Raw genomic sequence first — 23,459 nt, forward strand, 5'->3', positions numbered from 1 at the left:
AGTTCTTGTGCACTGATAGTAATAGTGGTGGTGGGGGTGGTTGAGGGAGGATAAAGATGTGATTTAAATGTATTAAAAAGTCACTAGGAGTTGGCATGAGAAGATGAGAGATTGAAAATATGTTTGCTTGGCAGTGGTAGGTGGTCTTATATGTGAGGAAGTTACTTGGATTCTGAGATTTCTGCCACTGACGTTCTACTCCACATGACAGTTTTTGTAGGTGTCTTGTTGCTTTAGAGTGCACGGTTGGTATCTAAACCTACGTGTAGTGTGATGGGTAGCCGGAGCCACTTCATCAAGGTCTCTCTAGATACTGGGTCTGGTGGGATACAGCAGTCTCAGGCAGGCCCGCCATCAGAGGGGTGCTGCGGGTTCAGCCGTCCCGGGCCCGGCCTCTCTGACAGAGAGGAGAGGGCCCGGGCCGCTCATGCCACTGCCCGCCCGCCACCGCCCTTCCGTCCGCCGCCACGAGTGCTCGCCCGTCTCTCAGCAGTCTCCTGATCAGCCCCCCCTCCCCACACACATGCAAGGTCCCTGACGGTGACTGATTGACAGCTGCTGTCTCAGCACCGCAGCTGCTCGCCATTGCTCTGTGCTCTGCAGCTGCTTTTGTAGTGTATTCTTCTGAGAGGGCTGAGCTGACTGACTTCTACTGTTAAGAAGACAATGGGCAGCATCAGCAGATGAGGGAGCGGACAGCCTGGGCTTAGTGACTGTAAGTAAGCCCCGCTCCTTCACTGAAATAGTGCCGCGATTTGTGGGTAAATGGGGAAGGGGGAGGGGCCTAATGCCGCAAAATGCCCACCCCTGTCACAGACCTGATCTTGTGGTGTGGCCTGCTACAGGTAGACTAGTGCCTCACGCCTGTCTCTCCCCCTCTCTCCCCCTTCTCGCTCTCCCTGACACTCTCTCCTCTCTCACTCTCCCTGACACTCTCTCCCCCCTCTCGCTCTCCCTGACACTCTCTCCCCACTCTCACTCTCCCTGACACTCTCTCACTCTCCCTGACACTCTCTCCCCCCTCTCGCTCTCCATGACACTCTCTCCCCCTCTCGCTCTCCATGACACTCTCCCCTCTCTCACTCTCCCTGACACTCTCTCCCCCCTCTCGCTCTCCATGACACTCTCTCCCCCTCTCGCTCTCCCTGACAATATATATTTATTTTTAATTTTGTTTATTTATATATATATTTATTTCATTTCATTTATTTATTATTATTATTATTATTATTATTATTATTATTATTATTATTTGGGGGGGAGGCTGCCTATTTTGCCAGTCCCGGGCCCCATAATTTCTGATGGCAGCCCTGGTCTCAGGAAAGGTAAATGTAGAAATTGGTGAGAGCAGTTGTTGCAGAGAGGCGAAAAGTTGGTGAAGATTAATAGTGTTAGTATTTCTACGGGTTAGAGGAGGCTTGCTTGATTTCAGTGTCATAGAGTTTGGAGTAATGGAAGAGATGGAGAAGGTGATAAGGTTGTGATCAGAGGGAAAGGAGTGTTAAGAAACTCAGAAACTGAGCAGAGACTGGTGAATACAAGATCAAGGCAGTGGCCCTTCTGCTGAGTAGAGGAGTCAGACCATTGTGTGAGGCCAAGAGAGGAGGATAAAGAGAGAAGTTTGGAGGCATGAACATATTGTGGACATTGTGGTCAGTAGCAATATTGAAATCACCCATGATGATGTCAGAGGATAGGAAGTGAGGGAGCCAGGCAGAAAAATCTTCTAGAAATTGTTGTTTGGATAGTCCAGATGGGTGATAGATAGCTGCAACAAGAGAGAAAGGGGTGAAAATCCTGATAAAGTGAACTGCAAATGATGTGAATGTGAGTGATAGAACCTGTAGCAGAACTGTGTATGTAAAAAAATTGGAAAGTAATATTCCAACCCCACCTCCTTTACTGTTACTAGGCCTGGAGGTGTGTGTGAAATTGAGACCACCGTGTGACAGTGCTGTAGAGGGGGCTGTGTCTGTGTGAGCCATGTTTCTGTTATGGACAGCAGGTTGAAGTGGTCAGAGATGAAGAGGTCGTGGATGGATGTTAATTTGTTACAAACAGAGTGTGCATTCAATAAAGCACATTTTAGTGACTTGGAGGGTGATGGGAGACATGTGATGTTTATGAGGTTAGATAGATTTCTATACTGTTTTGAGTCAGCTGAGCGTGAATGGATCAAGTGTTTGGGGCCTGGATTTGGTGATATGTCACCAGCTAATAAAAGCAGAAGAGAAAGATATATATTGGTGGAGGATTTCAAGTGTTTATTATAATGGTCGATTGTGGATGTCAAAGTACTTGTAAAGAAGTATGTAAAAAGTTCATGAGTGTTTAGAAGAGGGGAGTGGATAAAAGAAGCCATAATGTGCACAGAGGGATGGGTTGTAGGGTGAATGTAGGATGAGTAAAGTTTGGTGAGAATTCCATGAATTGAAATGAGAAATAGCAGTTTGGTGAACATGCTGGGATCCAGTCTGAAGGTCAACACTGTCTAGGTCGACAATGTTTAGGTCGACCACTATAAGTCGACAGTGCTAGGTCGACAGGTCAAAAGGTCGACATGAGTTTTTTTTTAAAAATATATATTTTTTAACTTTTTCATACTTAACGATCCACGTGGACTACGATTAGAATGGTAATCTGTGCCGAGCGAAGCGAGCCATGCGAGGGTACACTGTGCACTAATTGGGGTTCCTGGTCACTTTACGAAGAAAACGACACCAACCTTTTGACCTGTCAACCTAGCACATGTCGACCTAGAAACCCTGTTGACCTTCCATCCATGTCGACCTAGTGACTGTCGACCAATAGTGGTCGACCTAAACATTGTCGACCTAGATACTATTGATTTGATGATCCACACCCGAACATGCTGTGGTAGTTTGTGAGTTACATTTTGGTTAAGTGGTTTAGGAATAGTTTTGTTTAGTTTTACAATGACCTTTTCCTTGATGTTGTTCACTGTTTGTTCAACTGTTTTTTTTTTTACTGTTCAGATAGCACACTTTGTAAATCCCCACTTTGGTAAATCCAGGCTAGCTGCCCCCTTAACTGAATCTAAAGAAATACTAAGTCTGATAAAGATACAGACCTACATCTGAGCATTTGGTCACCTGACTGAAATGCTAATTGATCAACGAACATAGATTGCACAGTGTGGGTAAACAGACAGCAGTCTGACATCAACTAATCCACAATAAATTCCATATACATAGGAAATAACAATTACAGAAAACTCATTTTAGCACATACGTTTAAAACAGATGAAAAGCATAAGTGAAGTTGTTTGCAAATAGCATATGGGTTATTGCAGTCTAAACCTTGTAGTGCAGAGGAAATTAGTTTCACAAACAGTATGTTTAAAACAGATGCAAATTAACAAGCAAATGTCTGGACAGCAATATAATGAATGGTAGATATTTATAATTTATACATACCTGGTCAGCTGGTTGCAATGTTTTCCTTTTTCAAAATGTACATGAAATTTAATAGTCGGAGACATAACCTTGCTTTCTATCTGATACACTGAATCCATAGGAGCCATTTCCCGCTCTGTGTCTGCTTTGCCAAAACGGCGACCTTTAGCTTTAGGTGAGCTGAAAATGGCATACTTGTTGTGTTTTAACTTTAAGTGTTGACTAGATTCATGAGAGTGCAGATTGTTGTCATCACTATGAGACTCATCCGGAGAAGCATTTGTTTCCTCTGTATGGTCTGTTTCTTCAAGATCGGATGAACTTCCCATCTTTTTCATTTTCATTAACCTGTAGCGATAAATACTGTAAGTCATTGAGAATTGTGCAAATCTATTTGTGGAACTGTCACTACAACGAAACACTTTCAGGATTAACCTCTATTAAGTATATAAACACCCCAAATGTCATTCAGGGCCTGTTTCCACGGGCGCAGAGAGAGGCTGGAAGCGTGTAATAGTTACACTGCCAGGCATTGTCTGAGGATCCAAGCTGGTAGGTCCAGCAAGCTGCTGAGAAGGAGAAATGTCCAGCTCCATAGCGTGTGCTGCTGAGAGGGGTAATTCCTCCTAAACTACAGATCGCAAGAACCCCTGTGTCGAACTGTCATCAAGTATTTTCATTGTTTTTTTCCTGAAGGGACGTGATCACACCTCCCTTATTTTGGCTATGCCCCTTGGTCTAATGGGACCACACACTATGATAATCACATTAATCCAATTGGTTCAACAAAAGCTTATATAGGCTGAGTCTCCCATATCCGAAATGCTTGGGACCAGAAGTATTTGGGATTTTGGAATATTTGCATACCATAATGAGATATCTTGGGGATGGGACCCAAGTCTAAACACAAAATTCATTTATGCTTCATAAACAGCTTATAGACATATACTAAAAGTCATTTTTACAATATTTTCAATAATTTTGTGCATGTAACAAAGTTTTTGTACACTGAACAACATGAACGCAAAGGTGTCACTTTTCAAGTTTTTGGATATTTGGAATATTTTGGATATCGAATTTGTGGATATGGGAGACTCAACCTGTATATATAAAAGATGAGTAAACTATTACAGTTACAAACAATTATGTTGCAAAATTTGCAGACTTCTGTGTGTCAAGATAAATCTAAATCAATGCACAGAAGTATTTCTATGTTGACATAGGGTGTACAAATGTGTATTTTTACATCTAACTATAGCGTAGAGATACAGCTTCACGGTATTATTTCGAAATGAAACGTGTTATATACATACAAGAGAGAACGTTGTGTTATTAATAATTGTGAAAGTACCATTTTCCATATCAAATGTAATTAAAGATGAACACACAGACATTTAAATTGTGCATTTTTTTTTAAAACCTTTAGAGAATTCCATCCACAAAAGGTGCAGTAACAAACATACTGTAACCATGTCAGAAATTAATATTGATACACAAAAATGGCAATCTGCTCAAATCAATGTATTAGTCCATTAGAGCTGCTTGCAAGAACCTGCAGCTTGCCATTCTTGTGTATCGCTGTTCTGAGAGTCATGTATGTGATCAGCAGTTGGAGGGCATGCTGGTTCTTGTAGTGCCATTTTGAGGATCTTAGGGTGCTTCCAGGTGAGTTACTGTAGCTCTCAATGTAGAAATATATAAATGTATGTGCTATTATCATGTAGCAATACACAAATGCTGAGGTTAAAGTGGGACGGAACAGGAAGGAACAGCGTTCCGTCAGCTCCATTTGGAGACAGAACCAGTTCCGCCTCCTCCGACTCACCTAACCCAGGGAGATGCCCAGCGTGCAGGGAGATGGTGGGTGCCTGCTGAAATTGTGTTACCAGCGAGCGCCCGGCTCCTTCCCCTCAGTGGTAGCCGAGGCAGGAGCTCACCACTGAGCTCCGGCATACAGCTCTGGTTGTGTGCGGCTGTGCGCTATGAAGGAGGGACATCATGATGTCGCTCCCATAGTTCCGAGGAGTGGGTGGCCAGGCATAGGGCAGCGGCCTGGAAACAGGAGCGGGGCTGGGGAGTATTGTGTTTGTTTGTTTTTTTGTGTTTGTGTGTGTAAGCGGCGCTACTAGAGGGGACATATCTACTGTGGGCATAACTACTGACTGGGGGCACATCTACAGGGGGCATATCTACTTGGGCATAACTACTGACTGGGGCATAACTACTGGGGGCATATCTACTGCTGGTATCATAGGCAAATGCAGGGGGGGTTTCCGATTGCCCAGAGGGGGTCCTCTTAGCAAATGGCTCAAATTCTGACCCCAATAGCAATGGTATGTAATACGATTACTAGAAATGCAGTCACATCATGCAGTTTAAGGGACAGACCAGAGCTGCTGCACATGCCCAGTGGTAGCAGCTTCTTCTACCGAGATTACTGTGTGTGTGGATCTGAGTGCTCAATCAGTGCACTGGACCAGAGAGTAGCTAGCAGGGAAAAAAGACAGCAGCCGTACCATTAGGTGGGAGAATGTGTGCTTAGAAAGTGCAGTACTGGTTGTAATATGTTTCTGTATTTAGTTATTATGGTATGTTTAACCTTTTCCTGACCACTTATTTAGTTTATTTAAATATGTTTGATACAGCCTATACTATAGACCATCTATAGTGTTAAATATTAATACTGTATTCCATACAGTATACAGTGTATAAAAAGACAAATGTGCACATTAATGTGCAGGGTCATTCCTAGGTTCTTTGGCCCCTCTCCCAGTAGGGGATTGTGGACTGCATTTGGAAACCCCCCTCTAGAAATCCTGCGTTTGCCACTGTAGTATGCAGTGGCGTGCGGTGAGGTCAGTGGCTGGTGAGGCACTACAGCCATAATGTCCGCTGGATTCCTGCCGATGACCCCTACCGCCGCTGAGCCAATACCCGCTACTGCCTCTGAGCCGATGTCCGCTGCCACCCCCAATGGCTTACAAACTCGCCCACCATCAACTGACCCAGCCTTCTGCCACTAATTTGCATCTCAGTCCGATGCCGCCAATGCCCGCTGCCTGCCTGCTCATCATACTTGTGATATATTGTACATTTTTATAGAAAAAATAATAATAATTAATGTTTGGGACTGGGAAGGGAGTGGGAGGAGGACATGAATGCAATTTTGTTGTCCAGGGCTTCCATTAACTTAATGGAGAAGGGTCTGAATGGGTTAAAAAAAAATGTGTGGGGTCCCCCCTCCTAAGTATAACCAGCCTCGGGCTCTTTGAGCCAGTCCTGGTTGTTTAAATACGGGGGACAAAAGATGTAGGGGTCCCCCGTATTTTTAAAACCAGAAAACGAGAATATAGAGAGCGCAAGCAGACTATATTAACAATATTTAATGATATTAAAACTGCACAAAAGAAACAGTAATATTGAATATATATATGCAATTAATACTAAATGAATAAAAAAATGAAAAAATGGGATCCTCCAGCTTACAGTCCATTAAATGCAATAATGAATTGGACAGGGGTTCCCCGTATTTACACAACCAGCACCGGGCTCTTAGTCCGGTCCTGGTTCCAAAAATACGGGGGACAAAAGATGTAGGGGTCCCCCATTGGATCCGTTCTCATTACAGCCACCCGCAGTGGTCCGCCTTGCTAAACGGGGACCGTGGCCGTCATCTATTCCACTCGGGAGTCCGCGGTGCAGCTGTCTGGTGTATGGTGGTCTTCAGTGCCGTTAATTTGAACTCATCCGGATGCGGTAAGCGGTTACCACAATGAATGGTTTTCCGAGTGTGCTTTAGAGAGAGCGGTAGACGGAGCCGCTGTAGAGCACACTGGAAGACTTTTTCCAACATATAAAGCTGTTATCCATTTGGAATATAAAGTGCTGGAGCAAGCAGCACATTTGTTATTTAAAAATCTAACAAAGGATAAGTGACTCTCCGGAATAAACAACTTCTGAGAGAAGTGAAATATCTGCAAAATTATTTTAAACACAAATTAATGAATCCATTGCTCTAAATAGAAGGAGCTTTTGACTGTATCACTTGGAATTCATTATTGCATTTAATGGACTGTAAGCTGGAGGATCCCATTTTTTCATTTTTTTATTCATTTAGTATTAATTGCATATATATATTCAATATTACGGTTTCTTTTGTGCAGTTTTAATATCATTAAATATTGTTAATATAGTCTGCTTGCGCTCTCTATATTCTCGTTTTTTGTTGTCTTTGTAGGGTTGCTAATACCCTATATTTTTGAGAGCAGCGAGCAGCATGTCAGCTTAGGCTCTTAGAGGCGCCTTTTTTTCTTTTTGGAGTTTTTAAAACCAGCACCGGGCTCCACTAGCCAGAGAGATAATGCCACAGCCGGGGGACACTTTTATGTAGGTCCCTGCGGCCGTGGCATTACCCCCCCAACTAGTCACCTCTGGTCGGGGTTTCCTGGATGAGTGGGGACCCCTTAAATCAAGGGGTCCCCCCCTCCAGGCACCCAAGGGCCAGCGGTGAAGCCCGAGGCTGTCCCCAGCACCCCTGGGCGGTGGGTGCCAGGCTGATAGTCATGTGTGTGAAAAAAGAATATTGTTTTTTGTTGTGGAACAACAAGGCCCAGCAAGCCTCCCCCGCTTGCTGGTACTTGGAGAACCTCAAGTACCAGCATGCGGGGAAATAACGGGCTCGCTGGTACCTGTAGTTCTACAACAACAAAAAATACCCAAATAAAAACACAACACACACACCGTGAAAGTAAAATTTTATTATAACACACTTACACACTCACACATACTTACCTACATCCCACGCCGGTCACGTCTACTTGTCCAGTAGAATCCAATAGGGTTTCCTGTAAAAATGAGAGAGAGATTACTTACCTACATCCCACGCCGGTCACGTCCACTTGTCCAGTAGAATCCAATAGGGTTTCCTGTAAAAATGAGAGAGAGATTACTTACCTACATCCCACGCCGGTCACGTCCACTTGTCCAGTAGAATCCAATAGGGTAGGGGGACCTGTAAAAATTAACATTATACTTACAGATCCACAGGGGAGAGAGAGAGAGACATCTGAGACAGCATAGATCAGATCACAGAAGACGAATGACATCAGAGGAGGGAGAGAAGATGAATGACATCAGAGGAGGCAGACAGAGAAGACGAATGACATCAGAGAAGGAACACGGGAGGGACGGGGAGAGGAGAGAGAGAGAGAGCATGTGATATGTTGATGTAAAATGTATACATCAAATACCGCAAAAAATTAATAAATGCAGCATAACCCAGCAATTAGTCCAACATGATGCACAGTCAGAAAACTAGTTTTAGAAAGGAATAAATAGCTTAAACTAATAATTTACCTCCCTTCACCTAAAAGCCACTGCTCAAAAAAATAAACACTGTGTTAATCTAACCTGCTGCTGCTGGAGAACGGAGCCGCGGAGAAGGACGGTGGGAGAGCCGCACGGATTGCAGCGGCTGTCAGGTGAGCAGGAGGACGGGAGGACACCGCTGCTGACTGTGCGGGAGCCGGCGGAGGAGGACGGTGGGAGAGCTGCACGGATTGCAGCGGCTGTCAGGTGAGCAGGAGGACGGGAGGATACCGCTGCTGACTGTGCGGGAGCCGGCGGAGGAGGACGGGGGGAGAGCCGCACACACTGCAGGCCCACCGCCGCTCCCAGCTACGTCCAAGGCACTCACCGCCGGGACCCGTCGCCTCCAGCGCCGCATGTTGGTGATTGGACAAGCGGATCCAGCCCTGGATCCGCTGTCCAATCACAGGTGCCTCGCTGACATGGGGGTGGTGTCCCTGTCAGCGAGGCACTTGTTTAAGTGCCGCTTTCCATATATTTTTTAATGGGCTTTTACAGCCCCGTGCTTGGCCCCGCCCCCCGCTCTGTCCCGTTCCCATTATCCACGGGAGGCACTGCTATCAGTGCCTCCCAAAGTACTTGAAGGACCTACAATTATTAGAATAAAATAAAGAAGATACTTATGACACAGAATATGTGTCATAAGTATCTACTATTTATTATTTTAATAATTAATCATAGGGGAGGCACTGCCTCCCCTGCCTCCCCTGACTGCACGTCCCTGGTAGTATGTGCCTGCCATACTAGGGGCACATCTACTGGAGGCATAACAATAGGGGGCATATCTACTGGGGGCATATCTACTGGGGCAATGCTACACGTAGACATTACCACTGGGGGCACTACTAATGAGGGCATTGCATAGGGGTCACTTAATAAGTTGCATCACTCCTGGGGACATTAGGGGCACTACTACTGGGGGCACTTTATAAGGGGCACCAATACTATGGCCTCTACATAAGGGGCACTACAACTGTGGGCACTATCACCACAGTGGGCATTGCATAAGAGGCACTACTACTGAGAGCATTTTATAAGGGGCACTACTGCTGTGGGCATTATGTGTATTTGGGCTGTTACTACTGTGGGCTTTGTGTATAAGGGGCACTAATGTGTGTCATAACATGAATAACGGACACTACTATGTGGTGTAATGTGAATAAGATTGTGCTACTGTGCGGCGTCATTTGAATTGGGTATACTATTGGGTGAACACACCCCTTTCTTTTGAGATCACACCCCATTTTTGCCATGTGCCACAGGCTTGGTGGGGGGGGGGGTGAGTTAAACCACCTCTCTAGGACCACTGTAAGCACTGCACAAACGTATGACCCAAAGTGGCTACTATTATCATGTAGTGTTAGAACCACCATATCAAAGACCCCATGAAGTTAATGATATCTTGCAAATATATGTAACTAAGATCTCTTCATTTCTTATATTATATAGTGTGTAAATCTTAATCTTATACATTTACAACCCACCACTTTTTGGGAATTGACAATATAGAGCATCAGCAACTTCGTTTGGCTCAAGATTTGACTAACCAAGTTCAGATATTGACTTAGTTTTTCCAGGAGCTCTCTCAGAGCTTCAGGAACAAGCTGCTTCTGTCTCATCACAAGCTGGTAATTCTGTTCCAGTGCCCAAGCTAAATCTTCCAGGTCGATTTTCTGGAGACCGCAGTTTGTTTGGAAATTCTAACAAAATTTTAAGGAGAGCTACAAGTTGATTTTTTTTTATCTGTGACCATTTTCTTCAGACACAGAACAGTGAGTGTGTATCATATTCTCATTATTGCAAGGCAATCCACAAATGTAGGCGCTTGGTTTGAAATCAAGCTGTGAGGCCTTTTTTTCAGTGAAAACGTCAAACCCTAGGTAGTAGTGGGGAGTGCTTCCTAGATGCTCAGATTAATAATATGGTGAACGCCCTCAATACATGGTGGTGCTGTATAGATCCAGTACTTCAGTGTCCACTCCTTGGCTGCTTTGATTGATAGTGGAGCAGCAGAGAACTTTATTGACAAACAAGTGGTCATAGAGTTGAAACTGTTAGTCCAACCTATGGAAACACCGGTCTTTATTACTGGACTGAATAAACATTTGCTGTCAGGAAGAACCATTACCTCTGACATTCGATTCGGATGTCTGTGGGATGTCTGCATGAGAAGCATATTTTTTTTTGTTATTGATTCTCCATTTTTTCTAGTGATTATATGGTATTCTTGGCTTCATACACATAATCCTATCATTGCTTGGGAGACAGGACAGATCTCGCAATGTAGTTAAAATTGTAGGAAGTCTTGTTTGACTCTTCCTATAAGAGTAATATCATCTAATATTACAGGACTACAAGGCCATAATATGCAATTTAAAGATGTGTTCAGAGAGTTGTTTACACATAGGGCGTTTGTTTCAGTTATATGTTCCTGAAACAAGGCAGCTGAAGACTATGATACTGAGAATCTGTAAAAGGAGTTTATCAGCTCATCAAGGTCTCTGTTGGGAGCAGGTCTTATGCTTTGCATGTACTATTGAGGTTTGAACAAGATATCAGTTTAAAATAGGTATCCATTGCCTCTTATTCCAGAGTTGTTTGATCATTAAGATAGATGCACTCTGCAAATGAAGATTGATTTGAGAGGCGCCTATAATCTAATGCACATCCGAGAAGGAGAGGAGTTGTAAACTGCATTTGTTACACATACAGGACATTATGAATGCCAGTTAATGACTTTTGGGCTAAGAAATGCCCCAGCGGTTTTTCAAGATTTTATCAATTGGGTGTTCCGCAGATTTTTGTGGAAATTTATAGCTGCGTATTTTGATGATATTATGATATATTCCTAAAGTTTAGAAGAACATGGAGTTCATGTTCGTTAAGTCCTGCAAATACTTTGTGATAATCCATCTTTACTGATAAATCACCCCGTATGGCTTCTATTTGATTGACAGCTAGCATTACACGCCTCCGTCACATTCTTGGTAGATTTACGTGGCATACATGTCCTCCCACAATCTTGTTTTTACCAATAACTCCAGGTTCGGTACTTTATTACCTTGTCTCTTCCATGTCTCTGCAATGGCACATCTTTGTATTTATCGGCCCACAGATAGGAGCATTATTTCTCAACTGTTTCCCTCTATTTTAACCCAGAACCTTCCACCTCTGACTGCTCATGATCTCTCCTAGAAATTAGATCTAGGTATTTCTCTGGGGAGGAAATCTGTAAGGAAATGTGTCTAAATTTATCAAAATGCTCTATTATCCTAATACCTCTAATCTTTATTGACGCTACTGTGGCCATGTGGACTCCTCACAATTGGTGGATTTGTTAAGAAATTGCACCCTTCTGGACAATGGTTCAATTACTCTGTTACTTCTGTGTCCCCCAGTCTGCCAGCTACCCAAGCATGCTAACAAACTGATTTTGCATATATCTTGAGTGGCTAAGTACCAGATATCTAGGTCCTCGACGCAACCATCTCCTACATGTCATCAAGAGCTTCTCAACCATGTTTGGTATGTGTCTAAATTGAAGTACATAATTGGTCTACAAATTGGCACAGTGGATAAGTTCCATACAATTTTGGGTCCATGGTACAGGATTTATAACATGAACCTTCCTGGTCTGGCTTAATTATTCATTTATTGCACCATCTTCTCCTAATGTTGTTTTATATTCTCTTCTCTTCCACTCCCTTTTCATTTTTTGCATTCTATTCCTGGCTTGCTTCCCCTACCTCATCTCCCACTCTGTACACTCCAATACCCCCTTTTGCCACTCTTAGTTACTTTTTGTCTTTCCTTCTCTTTATTTTTCCCACATTGCTCTTCTTACTGCCCTGGACTCTTCAGGAGTCCTTGTAACAGACTATTTGTACCCACCTTCTAAAACTTGGTAACTCTTTCCCACTCATTGGGGTAAATTTACTAAGGTGGGAGGTTTTTTTAGAACTGGTGATATTTGCCACAGCAACCAATCATATTCTATTATCTTTTAGAAGCAGCTAGATAAATGTTAAGTAGAATCTGATTGATTGCTATGGGCAACATCACCAGTTCTAAAATCCTCCCACCTTAATAAATGTACCCCTTTGTCGCAACAATGTTCACCTAAGAGTCCTGCGCCTTTTATGCCCCCCTCATTCCCTCTCACTTATATGTATTCCGCATGTTCGTCCCATCTCTAATATTTTACCTTCACATATTTGTTCGTATTGACATTGGAGAAATGCCTTTTTACATTATGGCACTCATTCCGAGTTGATCGCTCGCTAGCTGCTTTTAGCAGCAGTGCACATGCTAGGTTGCCGCCCTCTGGGAGTGTATCTTAGCTTAGCAGAAGTGCGACCGAGAGGTTAACAGAACTGCTCGTAAAAATTTTCATGCAGTTTCTGAGCAGCTCAAAACCTACTCCTGCCTTGCGATCACTTCAGTCAGTTTAGTTCCTGCTTTGACGTCACAAACACGCCCTGTATTCGGCCAGCCACTCCCCCGTTTCCCCAGGCACGCCTGCGTTTTTTGGCACACTCCCTGAAAACGGCCAGTTACCACCCAGAAACACCAACTTCCTGTCAATCACTCACCGATCAACAGAGCGACAGAAAAGCGTTGCTCGCCCTTGTGTAAAACTGCATAGTTTTGTGTGAAAGTACTTCGCGCGTGCGTACTGCGGCCTATACGCATGCACAGAAATGCCACTTTCTCACCTAATCGCCGCGCTGCGACCGAACGCAGCTAACGATCGACTCGGAATGAGGGCCTACAGTATGTTCTCCCATTGTGTATGTTTGTTGTTATTTACATGTGTTTTATCTGCAGTGAATTCTGTTATGTCTCCATTGTTATTGTTACGCTACCGTTTGTAACTATCTTTTGAAATTTCAATAAACTTTTATGATTCAAAAAAAATAATCATTTTTGTGATAATTACCTTTATGCCAAATTAGAGAAATTTTAATTTGAGAAGTGTCAGTTTGTCTTTCTTGGATATATTATTTAAAATCATGGCTTTTCTATGGATCCTGTTAAAGTTCAAGCCATTAATGACTGGTCAAAACCTTTGAATCTCAATCTCCTCAGAGGGTTTTAGGCTTTACTAATTATTACAGATGATTCATTAAGTCCTTTTCTGTGATTGTGGCTCCTCTCGCTGACAAGACTAAAAATGATGCTGATCTGTTAGTTTGGACTCCTGAAGTTAATGAGGTATTTACTACTTTCAAAGAAGCTTTTTCGACAGCTCCTGTATTAAATCATCCAGATTTTTTGTAGAAGTTGATGCTTCTGATGTAGTAGCTGGAGCAGTCCTCTCCAGTGTTAAGTCCAGTAATAAACTCTATCCTTGTGCTTTCACTTAAAGAAGTTTAGGCCTGATATGGTCGTGTAAAATAATTGAAGAACAATGAAGTCTCTTTGGTAGATTTATTGCATTGAGAAGTTCACAGGGCTCACGATAAAAGAATATCATGAACTGGACATTGACACATTGGTTTCATATTATATACTTTCATCACAGCATTACATGATCTAATCAAATTAACAAGCCAATCATATACATAGACCAATTACATTTCAAATATCAGAATATATTATAATTTATAAACTCTCCATATGGGGGATTTCCAATTAATTAGCTCAGCATTTTGTGATTATGACTGTCGCATTAAAAATATACTTTTACCTTCAACATACTTTCGACTTCCCTTTTCTATAGGATATTAGCTAACCACAGTCTATGAAATACTGTAAAGCTAGACTAACTTCCTTAATTGCTACTAAAATCAAAGTTTCTGCAAACATATAAGAATCACATTTAAAGCAACAGTTTCTTTTAAGCAATAGACAAACTGACATCCAGCTTCCATTTTGTGTATACACTTATCTATATCAGGCCTCAACAAGAAATTATGATGTGGGTAACTGCCCGTTGCTGGCAATTAAATTGGCACTGAAAGAGTGGTACACTGACAGGAAGGAGCTAAGTATAAGATTACAATTTATACAGATTACTAAAATTTGCTATATGCAGTGCATCCGGAAATTATTCACAACGCTTCACTTTTTCCGCATTGTTATGTTACAGCCTTATTCCAAACTGGAATAAATTATTTTTTTCCCCTCACAATTCTACACACAATGGGGGTGATTCCAAGTTGATCGCAGCAGGAATTTTGTTAGCACTTGGGCAAAACCATGTGCACTGCAGGGGAGGCAGATTTAACATGTGCAGAGAGAGTTAGATTTGGGTGTGGTGTGTTCAATCTGCAATCTAATTTGCAGTGTAAAAATAAAGCAGCCAGTATTTACCCTGCACAGAAACAAAATAACCCACCCAAATCTAACTCTTTCTGCACATGTTATATCTGCCTCCCCTGCAGTGCACATGGTTTTGCCCAACTGCTAAAAAAATTCCTTCTACAATCAACTTGGAATTACCCTAAATGGCTCCATAATGAAGTGATTTATTTATTTTTTAGATTTTTGCAAATGTATTAAAAATAAAATACTAAGAAATCACATGTACATAAGTATTCACAGCCTTTGCTCAATACTTTTTTTGATGCAACTTTGGCAACAATTACAGCCTCAAATCTTTTTAAATATGACGCCACAATCTTTGGGCAGTTTCGCCCATTCCTCTTTGCAGCACCTCTCGAGCTCAATCAGGTTGGATGGGATGCGTCGGTGCACAGCTATTTTCAAGTCAGGGCTCTGGCTGGACCACTCAAAGACATTCACAGAGTGGTCCTGAAGCCACTCCATTGCCCTCTTGGCTGTGTGCTTAGGGTCGTTGTCCTGCTGAAAGATGAACCGTCGCCCAAGTCTGAGGTCAAGAGCGCTCTGGAGCAGGTTTTCATCCAGGATGTCTCTGTACATTGCTGCATTCATCTTTCCCTCTATCCTAACTAGTCTCCCAGTTCCTGCCGCTGAAAAACATCCCCACAGCATGATGCTACCACCACCATGCTTGACTGTAGGGATGGTTTTGGCCTGGTGATGAGCGGTGCCTGGTTTCCTCCAAACATGATGACTGGCATTCACGCCAAAGAGTTCAATCTTTGTCTCATCAGACCAGAAAATTTTGTTTCTCATGGTCTGAGAGTCCTTCAGGTGCATTTTGGCAAACTCCAGGTGGGCAGCCATGTGCTTTTTACTAAGGAGTGGCTTCCGTCTGGCCACTCTACCATACAGGTCTGATTGGTGGATTGCTGCAGAGATGGTTGTCCTCCTGGAAGGTTCTCCTCTCTCCACAGAGGAATGCTGTAGCTCTGACAGAGTGACCATCAGGTTCTTGGTCACCTCCTTGACTAGGAACCTTCTCCCCTTATTGCTCAGTTTAGACAGCCGGCCAGCAATAGGAAGAGTCCCGGTGGTTCCGAACTTATTCCATTTATGGATGATGGAGGCCACTGTGCTCACTGGGACCGTCAAAGCAGCAGATATTTTTATGTACCCTTCCCCAGATTTGTGCCTTGAGACAATCCTGTCTCGGATGTCTACAGACAATTCCTTTGACTTCATGCTTGCTTTGTGCTCAGACATGCACTGTCAAGTGTGGGACCTTATATAGACAGGTGTGTTCCTTTCCAAATCATGTCCAATCAACTGAATTTACCACAGGTGGACTCCAATTAAGCTGTTGGAACATCTAATGGATGATCAGTGGAAACAGAATGCACCTGAGCTCAATTTTGAGCTTCATGGCAAAGGCTGTGAATACGTATGTATATGTGATTTCTCAGTTTTTTATTTTTAATAAATTTGCAAAAATCTCAAAGAATCTTTTTTCACATTGTCATTATGGGGTACTGTGTGTAGAATTTTGAGGGGAAAAATGAATTTATTCCATTTTGGAATAATGCTGTAACATAACAAAAATGTGGAAAAAGTGAAGCACTGTGAATACTTTCAGGAAGCCAAGAGGGTGAATTCAAGACAAGCCAGGTGTGTGCTTTTATTTCCTAGATTTAATTTTACCATTTTTGTATCGCCCTAGCTCTAGGAATTTGAAGGCAGATGCTTTGCCAAAAGATTTTTGCATGTACATTTCAAAGTGGTTCCTGTTTCCCGATTGTTCCATCTGAGATCTTACTGGGCCTGGCTAAGGACCTGGCTGATCAGTTGAGATCTGTTCAAGCAGAAGCCTCTTCCAAGTTACTGTCTAATCGGCTGTTTGTTCCAGATTCATTTTGTAAGACATTTCTTTTGGAAGTTAAGTCTAATAAGATATCAAGTCATCCTGATATTTTCAATACATTAAAAATGCTGTCTCGGTATATGTGGTGGTCTACCCTGAAAGAAGATGCTAGAGAATTTGTGCTTGACTGTCCAGACTGTGTCCTTGTAAAAATACCAGGTCAGCCAGTGGGTCCTCTTACTTTGGTTCCTATACCTGCCAAATTATGGATGTGCCTGTCCATAGATGTTGTTGTGAAACTCCCTGAGTCTAAGGGGTTGACTATTATATAGGTAGTAGTGGACAGATATTTTTAGATTAACCTTTTTGTTCCTCTATTTGGTCTACCCTCATCTAAGGAGCTAGCAAAAGCTTCTGTTTCCAATATTTTCCAGTTGCATTTGATTCCTTGTAGCATTGTTTCAGACAGAGGAACACAGATTGTTGCCAGTTTTTGGAGGTCTTTTTGTTAATTGCTGGGAGTTAATCTGAGTTCTTTGTCTGCATATAATCCCCAGACTAATGGACAGATGGAGTGCTATAATTAGATATTGGAGCAATTTTTGAGGTTTTATGTCTCACAGTACCAGAAGAATTGGTCAACTTTATTACCTTGGGCCAAGTTTGCATATAATAAAATGCTACGTTTCTTCAGGATTTTTTTTGTCCTCTTTCTACAATTATGGATTTAATCCTAAATCTTTTTCATTTGCATTACCTCAGGGAGATATGCCAGTTGAAGTTCGGAGTCTATGTTAGCATTTTGGCACACTATGGAAACATACCAGATTCGCCCTCTGGAATGTTCTTGCAAGGTGGCTAAGAAACATGGAAGATCTTGTGGCTGCAAAGTAGGATATATAGTATGTTGTCAACTCGGAATTTAAAGTTTAAGTAATTCTCACAAATTGGGTCTGAGATTTATTGGCCATTTTAGGATATGTAAGAGATTAATCCTGTTTGATCCATTTGATTTTGCCACATTCATTCTGAATCTCAAGGTCTTTTCATTGTTCTCTTTTGAAACCTGCATTCTAATCTAAAATTGGCCCATTTAGGGTTCATGTAAACCTGCTTCCGTCAGGGTGGATGGACATCAAGAATTTGTGGTAGAGAAGATTTCTGAGTTCTTGAATTTTTTATTTTGAATTGATGCAAAGCCAAGTTAAATATTTGATTCACTGGAAGGGGTACAGACCAGAGGAACAGCAAATGATCTTCATGCAGAAAGATTGAAGCAGAATTTTCATGTTTCATGTTTCCTTTGATCATCCTCGTACTGGGGTTAGCTCTAGTGCTTTAATCAGTCTTTGGCAACCAATCAGTGTGCAGACTAGGGATGGACATCGGAAGCCCATCATCAAATAGTGGATGGGCTTCCGCCGTGGAATGTTCCGATGCGATGGTAGTTAACCATCACATTAAAAGCATTCGATGGTAAATCCATCGCAATGTTTGCGCATGCGCAATTTTCTTAGTTCACACATGCGCAATAGGCCGCTTAATGGGGGCGGGCTAGAGGTGGGACTGAGGGCGGGGCTCAGACAAGAGATGGGATATTACAAGAAGAGGCGGAGCAGCTGCAGCACTGGACGCAGCCACCGCTCCAGTAACCTGAGTGACGCCGCGGCCAGTTATCTAAATGACGCCACAGACATGGAGGAGACTTACACAGCCAGGCTCCCATTGCTGCTGCTGCAGTGGGAAGAGCTGTGCTCTGATTGGTTCTCACTGGGTCAGAGAACAAATCACAGCATGTAATCTGCTCTGTTGCCTAGCAGCAGCCTGGGAGAGGCGAGGGACTGAGCGGGTCACGTCTGAGGCACAGAGAAAACTTCTAATGTGTCACCAAGATGCTCCCCTGATGCAGGGAACAGCAGCAACAAAGGAGCAGGGGCAGCATAGCTTTTAGTGTGTAAGTCAGCTAACCATCAGAAAACCATCAAATTGTTACCATTCGATGGCAGCAAACATCGGAATGCCACCATTGAATGGTAAAAACACTAACATCACAACAAAAACATTGATGGTTGTGAACTGAAGAAGCTGGGGGGAATTGTAAAAGCGAAATACATTAAGGCAGGGGTGGACAATAAGTGGCCCTCTAGCTGTTGCAGGACTACACATCCCAGAATGCCCTGCAATAGTTTTGCAATTTAGCTCATCCCCGCATTAAGCAGTCACATCTATTCCTTACCAATTGGCACTCATCTACTCCTACACCAATGCTGCAACTTTTCATCTCGGCATTTTGAAAAGACTGCATTTGCCCGGGTTTGTCAGCCTAGCCATTCTGCAATCTCCAGCCACAGATCCAAGGCCAAAGAACTGTGTCATCTTGCTTAAAGGACTGTAAGGATCTTCACCACTCTGGGACTGATAATTATCCCTATTGGGTCATAGTACAACACCGGGACTTAGGCAGCCTAATTTTATGAATGAATTCACCAGAGTAGAATTGTTTTCTTATAACAATATAATATTGTGCCTATGAATATGAATACATCTGTTTAAATTTAAATTGATTAGTGTTTTTAATTGGAATCTTCCCTTTAAACCAAGCATTTTAGTAAATATTAATTATTGCTTTTACCAGCAGAACCATTACATTTATTTTAATTTTATTAACAGACTGCTGCCAGTAATGCTGTAATATATTTTTCAACTGTGGGTTTTAATAATCTGATTCTGTTAGTCTTGGAAATTACCTGGACTAACATTATGACATCTCGCCACCTCAAACTTAATTCCAAAACAAAATTAATTACATTTCCACCGGACAATTATAGTTACCAGCCTGATACCTCTATCACTGTTGAACTCAACAATCAACCCTACCCCACAAACTCGCTGCCTAGGTGTCATTCTTGACTCTGAACTGTCCTTTGTTCCCCACATTTAATCTGTATTAAAATTATTTTTACATACATCTAAGAAATATATCCAAAATATGATCATAGTTTACACAAGACACGACAAAAACTCTAATCCATGCTCTCATTATCTCCCGCATTGATTGTTGCAATAGTCTTCTGACTGATCTTCCCAAAAATAGGCTCTCACTCAGTGGTGCAGGTAGAAAAAATTCCTTCTGCATGCACCCCCCCCCCCCCCCCCCCCAATAAACGGGCAAGGCCACATGCCGCCATGGGCATTGCAAATGAAATGGAGCGTGCCAACATGACACAGACCCATTTCTCATCACTCTGAGAACATACATTTTCATTCCATATGCACCTTACGTATATGGTGGTTTCTCACAATGGGGAACTTCTGAAGAAATTAATTCTCCCTGGTTAGACAGCATTTTCAGTCGGTATTCACTATTCCCATAGGAAATCACATGGTCCTGAAGATGCTTGATTATGTAGGAATATAACCAAAGTCATTGTCATACAAAGATTCAACTAGATTCATGCCACCTGTGTCACCTTCTACCCCCTGTATCTCTCAGCTACACCATTATCTTTGCCCCTGCATCTCTCAGCCACACCATTATCTGCGCCCTGTGTCTCCCAGCCACACCATCACGTTCTCCTCGCTGTATCCCAGTCACACCATTATGTTCTCCCCGCCACACCATCATCCTTCCCCTGCATCTCTCAGCAACACCGTCATCTCCCCCCAGCGTCTCAGTCACACCATCATCTCCCCCTGCTACTCTCAGCCATGTCATCTCCCCCTGCATTACTCAGCCTGCCCCCTTTAATTCTGTGTCTCTCAGCCTGCCCTTCATTCACTCAGTGTCTCTCAGCATGACCCCCCCTTCACTGTCTCTCTCAACCTGCCCCCTTTAATTGTCTATCAGCCTGTATGCCCCCTCCTTCACTTTGTGTCTATCAGCCTGCGTCCCGTCCTCCTTCACTCCGTCTCTCAGCCTGCGTCTTCCCCCTCCTTTACTCTATGTCTCTCAGCCTGTGACCCCCTCCTTCACGGTGTCTCTTAGCCTTGGTCCCCCCTCCCCTACTCTCTCTGAGTCTTTGCCCCCCTCCTTCACTCTGTGTCTTTCAGCCTGCATCCTTCCTCCTTCACTCTGTGTCTCTCAGCCGGCTTCCCCCCTCCTTCTCTCTATGGTGGTCAACCTGCATCCCCCCTCCTTCACTTTGTGTCTCTTAGCCTTCGTCCCCCCTCCATCACTCTGAACCTCTCAGCCTGCGCCCCCCTTCTCCTAAACTCTGTCTCTCAGCCTGTGACCCCCCTCCTTCACTCTGTGTCTCTCAGCCTCTGCCCCCCCTTCATTCTGTCTCTCAGCCTGTGCCCACTCCTTCACTCTGTGTCTCTCAGTCTGCGTCCCCACCTCCTTCACTCTGTGTCTCTCAGCCTGCATTCCCCCCTTATGTTTCACAGCCCTCATCCCCCCTCCTTCACTCTGTGTCTGTCAGCCTGTTTCCCCCCTCCTTCACTCTGTGTATCTCAGCCTACATACCGCCCACTTTCACACTGAGTCTCAACATATATCTCTTCACTCATCTCAAAATATCTCCGAACCTGACCTGTCCGCTCTGCACAGGATCGACGCCTCTCATCCACACGTATTACTTACTCCCACTTAAAATTACAGGACTTTATCTGGGCTGCGCCCACTCTGTGGAATGCCCTCCCACACATAATAAGACTCACCTCTAGTCTCGAAACCTTCAAACGTTCCCTGAAAACTCACCTCATCAGGCAAGCTTATCAAATTCTGGACCCACCCACATAACCTTTAATGCCTATCTAATTACATCCCCTCTGAACAGTCCATGCATAACCTCACATATTTTGTTTTTCTTCACTTTCACACCCTCCTGACCAGGCCCGGTGCTACCCGCTCAGCAGAGTCTGCAAAGCAGGTAGGCGCTGGGCATGAGAGGCGCTTTCCCTGCTCTCTCTGTGACCCTGCTGCTGTCAGACAGTATGACAGGCAGCGGCGTCGGACGGCAGCATGAAGCTCCAGTCCACCTACTGATCTCCCCACCCCTTCCTCCCTTCCTCCTTCACAGTAGCACACACAGGAGGAGTTTCATTAACAGCCTGAAACTCCCTCCGCATGGGCTGTCGGAAGTATCCCCTCTCTGATGCTTTCTGTCCCTTTCTGGTGAACCTTTCTCCCTGCAGTGCACTCGGGCTTCTGGACCCTCCCCCTCTACATGCTGAAGCATAGAAGCTGTCTGTGTTCAGGGCAGCCTGACACTCACAACAGTGAGTTTAACTGTTTGAAAACCTTGTTTTCTACAGTGATTGCCAGTCACTGCCTCCTAAACGTGAGCTGCGGCTCCCATACTAATAGATCAGGAGGTAGGCGGCACTAGACTGACAGACTCCTTTAGCCCGTCTTCCCTAGTCCACCTCCGATGGCGCTAGGCTGTGGCGTGAATGAGACCATGTGAAGAGGAGCCAGCGAGACACCTAGGAGACAGGACCCGCACGGACACTGATAGGAAACACCAGTGACACTCGAGGCAAGTGGAGGTTGGCATTTATTATGCGTACAGTATAAGCGCCACTGTGACCATGGGCATGTGTATAAGCGGCACTGATACCTTGGCCATTTGAATAAGCAGCACTGATACCGTGGGCATGAATACAAGTGGCACTGATACCATGGGCATGTGTACAAGCGGCACTGATACCGTGGGCATGTGTACAAGCGGCACTGACACCGTGGGCATGTGTACAAGCGGCACTGACACAGTGGGCATGTGTACAAGCGGCACTGATACCGTGGGCATGTGTACAAGCAGCACTGATACTGTGGGCATGTGTACACGTGGCACTAATACCGTGGGCATGTGTACAAGCAGCACTGATACCGTGGGCATGTGTACAAGTGGCACTAATACCGTGGGCATGTGTACAAGCGGCACTGATACCGTGGGCATGTGTACAAGCGGCACTGATACCATGGGCATGTGTACAAGCAGCACTGATACTGTGGGCATGTGTACAAGCAGCACTGATACTGTGGGCATGTGTACAAGCGGCACTGATACAGTGGGCATGTATACAAGTGGCACTGATACCATGGCCATGTGTACAAGCAGCACTGATACCGTGGGCATGTGTACAAGCAGACTAAGAAATATATACAGCGCTAATAGCTGGATATGGTTTACAATATTTATTAATATACACTTAAAAATTGTTGCAACATACTAAACAGTTAAAATTGCAGGGCAAGCACAGCATAATAAACAGGGTATTACCACATATGGAAGCTGGAAATTTTCATATGCATATTGTCCATGGAGATGTGCCACAGTCCTGAGGTTGTATTCAACGCTATTGGATGAATGTCCACAATAAAACTTGGACGAAGACCTTTGAATGCTTGATTCCGGACAAAGATTGGTCCTATTGAAAGCTCTGGTCTTGTGTAGTTTTGTGGATAATAGCAGGTTCCCCCGTGGGAACCTACAGGGGAGGGCTGGGGGCCCCACAAACATGAGTGTACCGGACCCCAAGATTTCTGTTACTGACCCTAGGGCAGCTGCAGTCACCTCGCCAATGCT

General features: G+C 43.8%; 1 protein-coding gene across 1 annotated transcript in view; it reads right to left on the minus strand.

The window, feature by feature from the left end:
- Positions 1 to 3,760, minus strand: part of TRPV1 (transient receptor potential cation channel subfamily V member 1) — a 215,442-nt gene extending 211,682 nt beyond the window's left edge. The window contains exon 1 of the mRNA XM_063955821.1: positions 3,438 to 3,760. Within this exon, the coding sequence (XP_063811891.1) occupies positions 3,438 to 3,760 (323 nt within the window). The remainder of the gene's footprint in view (positions 1 to 3,437) is intronic.
- Positions 3,761 to 23,459: the final 19,699 nt, after the last annotated feature.

This window comes from Pseudophryne corroboree, chromosome 2, assembly GCF_028390025.1.
Source record: "Pseudophryne corroboree isolate aPseCor3 chromosome 2, aPseCor3.hap2, whole genome shotgun sequence".
NCBI classification, from domain to species: domain Eukaryota; kingdom Metazoa; phylum Chordata; class Amphibia; order Anura; family Myobatrachidae; genus Pseudophryne; species Pseudophryne corroboree.